The sequence below is a fragment of the Nematolebias whitei genome, chromosome 1, assembly GCF_014905685.2.
Source record: "Nematolebias whitei isolate Nwh7 chromosome 1, NemWhi1, whole genome shotgun sequence".
NCBI classification, from domain to species: Eukaryota; Metazoa; Chordata; class Actinopteri; order Cyprinodontiformes; family Rivulidae; genus Nematolebias; species Nematolebias whitei.
In genome coordinates this window covers 10475864-10485400 of record NC_056498.1, presented here as the reverse complement: position 1 = coordinate 10485400, position 9537 = coordinate 10475864, and the positions used below count along the sequence as shown (strand labels likewise).

The window sequence follows — 9537 nt, the reverse complement described above, 5'->3', positions numbered from 1 at the left end:
AGTTTGCAAATGTCCTCTATCAGAGACTGAGACCTCACAGTCCAAGAAAGCCAACCTGCCATTTTTTACATCTTCTCGTGTGAACTTGATGTATTTATCCACAGAGTTGATGTGGTCAGTAAAATGTTGGACTTCCTGAGATTTGATTTTAACCCAGGTGTCGTCAACATACCTGAACCAATGACTTGGTGGTGTCCCTGAAAAGGACGTCAAGGCTCTCTTTTCTACCTCCTCCATGTACAGGTTGGCAACAATAGGAGAAACTGGAGACCCCATAGCACACCCATGTTTCTGCCTATAATATTGCTCCCCATATGTGAAGTAGGTTGACTGCAGGCACAGTTTCAAGAGTTGACACAGTTGTTCTGTGGAAAGTGTGGTCCTGCTGCTCAGAGTGGTGTCTGATTTTAATCTTAAACTGACCACCTCTACTGCATCATCAACAGGAATGCAGGTAAAGAGTGACGTGACATCAAAAGAGACCATTGTTTCATCAGTCTCCATGATGACATCCCTCACCTTATCCACAAAGTCCATGGTGTTCTGAGCTGCCAACTAAAGGGATGAGTACAGACGCCAGATATTTGGAAACATTGTAGGTGACAGAGTTAATCATGCTAACAATTGGTCTTAAAGGTACACCTTGTTTGTGGATTTTAGGTAAATCATACAGACTAGGTGTGGCCTCCCCTGGGTACAGTCTGTGGTACAAAATACGGTCAATAGTTGGTTTTGGTTGTCAGCAGCAAAACTGGTTGATCCACTCTGAGAAGGTGCTACTTAAGAGACTGAGCTGAATACAGCTCCTCAGACTGAGGAAGTCTTTTGGATGAAAGACGAAACGTTTCTACATTTTTTTGCTTTGTTTGGTTTTTTGTTGTTTTTGAATGTCCAGAGGACCAGATTGAACTTTTTTGGATTTTTCTACCTGGATTATCGAGCATGCATCAGGATAAAGTGAAAGTATGTTTTACTCCTTGTAGTGTTTCTAGTATTCAAAATTTTGCAAAATAAATGACAGGAAAATTGCTAATAGCCCTTTTAGTTGTTGTTATAACAACCAATAAAATTCAGTTTTATTTCAGTTTTGGTCAAAGCTTGAAAGAGCCGCTGCAGAGGGACCAAAGAGCCACATGTGGCTCCAGAGCCGCAGTTGCAGACCCCTGGTATAGAACATTGATTTTGGGCTTTGTTGCTGCAGGTTACGTCGGCAGAAATGAACTGAGTCGGACCAGAACAGAGTTGGACCAGAACGAGAGCCGCTCTTGTTCTGCAGAGCTGGCAAATAAAATTTAGTAGCTACATGTACAGTACTGTACGTATGTTGTTAAAATGACGTAGGATTAAGAGTTTAGAACATTGCAAAAGTGTGGGAAGGGCTTATAAAACCTTAAAATATATAAATACTAAAATAAATATAACGTCGCTACTTAGTGGATTTTCACTTATTGCGGGCGGCCGGGGGGGGGGGGGGGGGGGCTGTCTGGAACATAACCCCCACAATAAAGAAGGGACTTTTGTATTTTAGAGATTGCAGTTGGGTCTTGACAGCCTATTCCCTATCAGCATGTTTCCTCCAAACTTGTAGATGTGAACCTACCAGTCTCCTCCAGAGAGATGATCATGGTTCCCGGGCCGAACAAGTTCCAGGCCGTGCAGTTGTAGGTGGACAGGAAGTCGGACTCCATGACGTTGTTGATGGTGAGTGTGGAGAGGACGCCGCCGCCCTCGGCTGACGGTTTGCTCTGCTCTACGGTGTACCTCTCCAGAAGTGTCCCCTTCTCTTTCTCCCACACGTTCTCCTTCCACGCCCACACCTGCAGCAAGGACAGGACGAGCACATCAAACCGAGTCGAGGTGGTGAGTTCGAAAAATCAGCCACACGTTTATCCTTGTCCGTGGTTTTATTTAATCAGTCATTTTGGTGCGGTCAATTAACACAACTTTTTTTCTGACAAAGACTAAAAATCCTTTATTTTGTCAGAATTTTTTTCAGATGCTCCTGTAACCTCACAGTAACTTTACTACACGCCAAGTTCTGCTGGAGAAAAAAAATCAGCCATATGGAAAATCATTTGTAAATAAATGTTTGTTTCCCATACTTATCATATCATAAAATAAAGCATTCGTCTCACTAATAGTTTTTCTTATTACCTCTATCCCCATACTTTGATGTTTATGTTGAATCATTAGTAGGTAACGACTTTTATATTTGAGAGACGCAGTAAAAAGTTAAAAAGTTAGAATACTTCACTCCGGAGAAGACGCTTTATTCGCGGCTGAACTTACTGAAGAGTTCCGCCTGTTGTCTCGTCTGACTAAGCTGTTGTAGTTTGGATGTAAAGAGCAAACGGCAAACTTGCATTTTGTACGTCAACGTTTGGTTTAAAAAAAAAAAAAAATCTGCTCCACATGCATGCAGGCTGCAGCATCGGAGTCTCCACTGCTCAGACCAGCTGATTCCTGCTGGTTTATCAGGACGTAAAGAGTGGACGCACCGGGCTGTTGCAGCTAGGAGTATATCCAGGTCAGTATAAGCAACAAAATAAAAGAAAAAAAACTGGCATTGCACATGGATAGTGTTTTAGATTAAAAATATATTAAAAATCCTCCATATCTGACCACAAAGAGGCAAGAGTGAATTTGAATCTGTAGGGTCTGATGGGCTGGAGAGTCTTCACAAACCTTTGGACAGGAAGTATTGTAATGGTCAGCAGCCCCCTGCTGACCCCTCATCTACTCACGTCACTGCTCCTCTTGCCATGTTTCTGCCCTTCCTGCCATAAACCTGCCTTCATGCTCTTTGTTCTCCTGTCCATGTCACCTGCCATAGTTTGTGCCCCTCATGACATTGTTTGTTTTTCCCTGATGTGTTTTGCCTATCACCCATCCTCCAGTTCAAGCCTGCACTCCATACCACGCCTCCCTTTTCTCACAGCAATCAGCCCTGATTCCACGCACCTGTTCAGCTCATCTAGTTCACCTGCTCTGCACCCTTTATAAGTTCCATTCTCACTCTCCACCGGTGCCGAATTATTATACCTTCCATGGTCCCTGATATCCAGCCATCTTGTTCTTGTTCATGTTTGATGTTCATGCCCTGTATTTGGATTTTCGACCTCACGCCTTGTCTTGTGGATTTACCCTTTTGCCTGCTCCTCGTCTGATTCTGCTCTGTCCTTCTGATCACTGTAATGACCTCTGCCTGTATGACCACGATTCTCGGATCACCCTTTTTGGATTAATTCTTGGACCTCTGACTCCGTGTTTGACCCCTTTGGACCACGACCCTGCATTGCCCCACTTTCTCTCTCTGTCTATTAAGATTGGACTCCTGACTTGGACCCTGACTCCAGCTGCCAGCAGACTCATTAATAAAAAACTGTTCTTGTTTTTGCACTCCTGTGTCTGGCTTATTCTGAATCCAAAACCCGAACATGGTGGTGCAGTTGGTAGAGCTGCTGCCTCAACGAGAAGGTCGCTGGAATTAATCCCAGCTGGCGGCCTTTCTGGGTGGAGTTTGCATGTTCTCTCCGTGCATGCGTGGGTTTTCTCCGGGTACTCCGGTTTCCTCCCACAGACCAAAAACATGCATGTTTTGTGCATACATGGGGAGTGGTGGGGCAAAGGTTAGAAGATGGGCCTGTGATCAGAAAGTCATAGGTTCAACTCCCGGTACCGTCAACATCAAAATGTGGGTGGAAAAGGTGAAACACCCACACCTCCCTCCACCCTCACTCGCCCCACTCTGGGCCCCTGAGCAAGACTCTTAACCCCCACCATCTGCTCCCTAAACGGGTCTCTCTTGAAAATGAGTTCTTGTGGCTCAATGAGACTACCTGGATAAATAAAGGCTAAATGAAAATGGGCATGGGCACAGGTGACCCCCGTGACCCCAAAATTGAAGAAGCGGGTAAACATAATGGATGGATAGTTTAAGGCGTACTAGTGGGAAATGCCTTTTTAATTTTAATTGCCATAATACAAACATTTAGTAAATTTAAAAAATAAATCAAATGTGGAGTTGTTTTTTTTAAACAAAACATCCTTAAATAATTAAAATAAAAACCATTTATATTTGACATTTTAATTTAAGGTGAGATAGCTCTAAAAGAATGACTACCCCGGTAGTTTATTGTGGAAAAGAATATTAAAAAAAAAAGGTTTTAAACAGTTACATAAGACGGTTGTTTCTTTCCCAGAGGAACACTAATGACTGTCATAAAGTTAAAAGACCTCTAGGGCAGCGTTTTTCAAAGTGGGGGCCATGGCCCCCTGGGGGGCTGCCAGGGGGGCACCAGAGGGCTGGAGAGAATAAGATTAAAAAAGCAAAAATAAAAAAAAGTAATAATAATAAAAATTGCCCATTAGGGCAATCTGTCTTTCCAGATGCACACTCTTGTAGATTTCTATTGTTTTGTTCTTTTGGTCAACAGTTTGTAGAAAAGTTGTTTTTTCAGTAGGAATATGAAACCGTGTTAATAACATTTTTATGCTCAGCAACTGTAATAATTGAATATATTGAATAATGGGCCTGTCACGATAACAAATTTAGCTGGGCGATTAATTGTCTCAGAAATTACCGTGATAAACGATAATATTGTTTGAAATTTGACAATAATTAATAATTATTGTAAAATTTATGAAGAAATGTTGGTTAATTTATTTTGTGTGTAGTACCTTTTTTGACCACCGGATGAAAGTATAAGACTGTTTGAACCGAAGAATGGATAGTGAGGGAGTGAGCAGCATGTTTCTTTGAGAAAAATGGGAGGGAGACCCCTTGACGTGACATGGGCTATCTTTCCTTCCTTGTTTTCGGTTCTTAAAATGGTGGCCGCTCGGTGTGGTTTGAGCTCTTTAGCATAGCATTTTTCACACAAAGCTTTTAATAAAAATCAGTAAACAAGTTCTCAGCTTCTTTTTGCAGAGAAAAACAACTTTTTAGACAAAGGCACGGGTTTCAAACGTGAATTTTGGAGCTTTGACAAGACGGAGGTTTTTTCCTGAGGTCGACCCGTTGGCTTAGCTTGTAGCTTAGCTGCTTTTAGTGAAGAGAGAAGAAAAAAAGAGAAGAAACGATAAAGCCGATAAAAGAAAACGAGGTAGATGATTTTCATTTATCATGTAATTAAGTGATTTCTTGTTTATCGCGACAGGCCTAGTGAATAAAAGTTAAAACATTCTAACAGTTGATGTTTTTTTACATATTTTGTAGCATTGTTTGTGGGTTTGCGAGAGGGGCCTCGGCCAGAAGCTAATGATGATTAGTGGCCATGGCATGGAAAAGTTTGGGAACCCCTGCGAGTCTAGGAGACTGCCCACCTTTCATGGTGATATATTGAATATGTTGCAGCATATTTGAGCATGTTTTGGTTAAATTCAGAGCAGCCTATAAATATCCGTCTAACTCAACGTGAACAAACATGCAGCACGAGCTCCTGACAGCATCAACACGTTAGTGCAGACTGAGGAGCAGCAGCACGGTGGGTGACTGAGCTGGCGAGAACATTGCTCATCCTCCACCTTTTGGAGCCACTAACAGCAGCTGTATTATTCAGAGCTGGAGTACTCTGCTGAGTTAAATATGCATCAGGCCACATGTTCCTATAATCGGCCCACTTATTGGAGAGAGGCACATTCTCCTGGCCGTGGCGTTTACTGGAACAACGGCTCCTCTCTCCGGCCCTTTATATTTTATAAATCTCCTGTTCCAGCCCCCGCCTCTCGCATTAAGGAAGCTGCGAGTCAGGACGGATCAGTTCACAGAGGTGGTGCCACCGCCGCGCTCTGTCCTGGCTGCGCACTGACGCAGAGCTAAAATCCAGACGCATCAGGGGCTGGCGCTGGTTTTCTTCATGCGACGAGACGGAGGGAGGCTCGGAGAGAGGTTCGAGGTGACTCAAACGGGAAAGGAGGACGGCATGCAGGAGTGGAGCCATTTACAGGGACAGGAGGAGCAGAAAACAAAGCGCTGTTAGCCTAAAAGCTACAAGCAGGAGCTCTTTGTGGCCAAAGCTTTTCCTTGTCCTGAATTATTCCGTCTGAATTATTCAGGCGTTGCTATCATTTGGAGATTTGCTGAAGCTACCGGTACACTTTCACATCTTCTGTGCACTTACGATCTTATCTGGAGGAGGTGTGCTGGCTATGTAGCACTTGACCTCCCCCCTCTCCCCCCTCACAGCGTACTGGACGGGATCACTGGAAATGATGGGCGGACCTACGAGGCACAAACCAGATCAAAAGTTAGCGATGAAGCTAGGAAGTTTCTTCCATTAAAAACACTTGTCCTGTTTAATGTCAATGGTCAAGTATTCTGTAAAGGAATGCACATGGCCCGGTGCCGTTCAGATCAGTACAGACTGGAATCTTCTACCAAGTTAGAGCCATTCTGGTCAAACCTAAAAAAATAAAAACAAAAAACATGCTCTGTGTGTCATGCGTTACTGTGAGATCTCACACTGAGTATGATGGGAATGACTCGGCTACTACGGCATCACATTTTAGCTCCATATCTGTAAATCAGACTGAGTTATAGTTTGAGTTTACTGAGTTTATGTGTTGGATAATGTTGATAAGCTGTGGCGGCCATCTTGAATTGGATTGACATCAAAAGTTAAATAGTTGTAGAGGGACATGCAACAATTACTTCCTGAAAGTTTTCAGTCAATTCATCCAGTGGTTCAGTGTCTGTGTTTCAGCTTCACATTATTTAATCAGGACTGTGTTTGATTATAACATAAACATCCTGCAGCAGATTTAGCTTTGAGCTAACTATTGAACGTTTATAAAACATTCAATTTTCTTACAGACATGTTTCAACATGTAACTAACTAGTTCTGCAGTTTTTGTTCTATTCCAATAAATCATGAATCAAAACGTTCAGCTCATTCAGGACGTTCGTGCTGTGACTTTTGGTTTTTGGGCAACTTTAACTTTTTGAAATATTTAGCTAGTGTCGGCCATGTTTTTCGCATTGAAAATGAATGGAACTCTCTACATCCTTTAAACCTTTTCAGCTGTTTACAACCTTTTATTGCTCATTTTAGCTCTTCTTCTATTCTTCTTCAGCTTCTTTCTACAAAGATCAACATCATCAGGCCAGGACTCTGCGGTCTACACTCATCTCCAGGCCAGCGGTCACTTGTTTAGGGATGAAGATGCTCACATCCTTGATAGAGAGGAACGATGGTTTGAGAGAGGAGTAAAGGAGGCCATCTTTGTGAAAAGAAACTGTCCATCATTAAACAGGGGCGGAGACCTCTGTGTCCAACTGTCCACCTCGTACAATGCTGTTATTGTTAGTATCACTCAACCCCCTGTGAATAGTAAACAGCCATCAGGGTGCTAACAATTAATTGTTAGGCTGATGGTCCTCCTTGATCATGTGAACAGCTAGTTCTGGATGTCACCATTAAACTGGTTGATCCACTATGAGAAGGTGTATTTACAAGACTGAGTTTGTTGCAGCTCCTCAGATTGAAGAAGTCTTTTAGATATAGACGAAACATTTCAACAAGAAGAATCTGTCCAGAGGACCTGACTTTACTTTGTTAGATTTATCTACCTGGATTATTGAGCAGCACCAGGACAGCATTCTACTAATTTCTGCTGTTTTGTGCTTCCTTCTGCTTTAAAAGCCAATTTTAGCTTCTATCTACTTTCTTTTGGCTAATTTCTGATTTCTCAGCTGCATTTTGGTTTATTTTCCAACTAATTTCAGCTTTTTGCCTTTATTTAATTTTTTTAGCTAATTTCAGCTTTTACAGTAGTCCCTCGTTTATCGTGGGGGATCCGTACCCTGAAGCCCCGCGACAAGTAAAAAAAACCGCACAGCAGGAATAGTAGTACAAGTAAGTAGTAGCTTATTTATATGTATATATATATATATATATATATATAAAGGTGTTTTAAACCCTGCCCACACTCTTGCAATATTCTAAACAATGTTTGTACACAACACTCTAAAAGAGCACAGACTGCCATGATTTCAGCTCCCTGCTTCCTCTCAGCCACGGCTGCACTCTGCACTTTTGGCCACGCCCACTTCTCCGATGAAGAACGAAGATCGACAGAGGAGGAAGGAGGAGCTGCAGGAGGAAGTTTCTCCTGCAGCTCTGGGTTGCACAAATGTGCAGCAGGTGCTAAATAATTTTAAATAATTTATTTAAAATAAAAATTCCATACTGATCGTGCGGCTCGTCCATCAATCAACCGATTGTGTGTCATGTCCAATCTTATTTTGATAAACCGCAATAGAGCAAGTCTCCGAAAAACAAACCGTGAAGTAGCGAGGGACTACTGTGTGTGCTTGTTTATAGCCTTTTCCTGTTTATTTCAGTTTTGGTGCTCTCTGAGTCTCTTTCTGTTAAAGAACTGTAGCAAAATAAAAATCTACCACTTCACGCTGTAGGACTGTTTCCGCTGGTTAAAATACATCAAAGGGAAATATTTTCATGTACGAGGAACAGAAAAGCAAAGTGTAAGGAAGTTTCCTGACCGTTCACTGTCAGCGTGACCTCCGTCTCTCCAACTCCAATTCTCGGGACGATGGCCTTACAGACGTACTGCCCAGCATCCGCCTGGGACACCGACTTCAGGTGCAACTGGTTGCCGTTACTCAGAACCTGTTGAGGAATGAACAGAATAAATGTCTGAATATATCACTTGCATGAACAACATCCACATCCGCTTTTAACCCATCACAAAGGTTTTAGAGTTGCCTAGCAACCACATCCATCAGAAAACGAACTGTGGGGAAATTATGGGGAAACATGAAACCACCTAGAGAGAAACCCTGATTATAGCGACGTGGGTGTCTGGACACATGCAGAGGCTTTAAAGTGAAGCAGATTTCATCTGCGTTCTTCAGGGTTCCTGCTCTCCATTCTGAAAATTTACACCTTTTTCAAATATTTTTACGACTTTTAAGTCATTTTTGACATCAATAAATTTACTGCATGTTTGTACTGCAGTGGTTTTAATAATAGAGTTTTAAACACAGTGAAAATGACAAACTATGTCAGAAGGAAAAAAGTGTTTTTCCCCTTTTTCTTCTGGCTGTTCCCAGTCATCTGCTGACCTGTCATCTGATTTCATTCCTTTTGTTTTCAACCCAGTAATAATGGCTGTTGTGTGAAATGTAAATTAAAATAATTAATTGATTTACAAATGTCAGAAACACATATTTTATTTGCAATTAAACATCCATCCATTATCTTTACCCGCTTATTCCATTTTTGGGTCACGGGGGTCGCTGGTGCCCATATCCAGCAATCACTGTGTGAGGGGCGGGGTACACCCTGGACAGGTCTCCAGTCCATCACAGGGACACATAGAGACAAATGAGACAAACAACCATTCACTCTCTCACTCACACCTAGGGGCAATTTAGAGTTACCAATCAGTCCAACATGCATGTTTTTGGTCTGTGGGAGGAAACTGGAGTACCCGGAGAAAACCCATGCATGCACGGAGAGAACATGCAAACTCCACCCAGAAGGGCCCCTGGACAAGGGTTTGAACCAAGGACCT

The 9537-nt window shown here is 42.4% G+C and overlaps 1 protein-coding gene across 1 annotated transcript in view; it reads right to left on the bottom strand.

Annotated features, from left to right (window-relative positions):
- Positions 1-9537, bottom strand: part of kirrel1a (kirre like nephrin family adhesion molecule 1a) — a 77160-nt gene that overhangs the window by 9410 nt on the left and 58213 nt on the right. Inside the window, exons 9-11 of the mRNA XM_037675086.1 lie at positions 8504-8630; positions 6123-6223; positions 1601-1817 (exon numbers count right to left, since the gene is read on the bottom strand). Of these exons, the coding sequence (XP_037531014.1) occupies positions 1601-1817; positions 6123-6223; positions 8504-8630 (445 nt within the window). The remainder of the gene's footprint in view (positions 1-1600; positions 1818-6122; positions 6224-8503; positions 8631-9537) is intronic.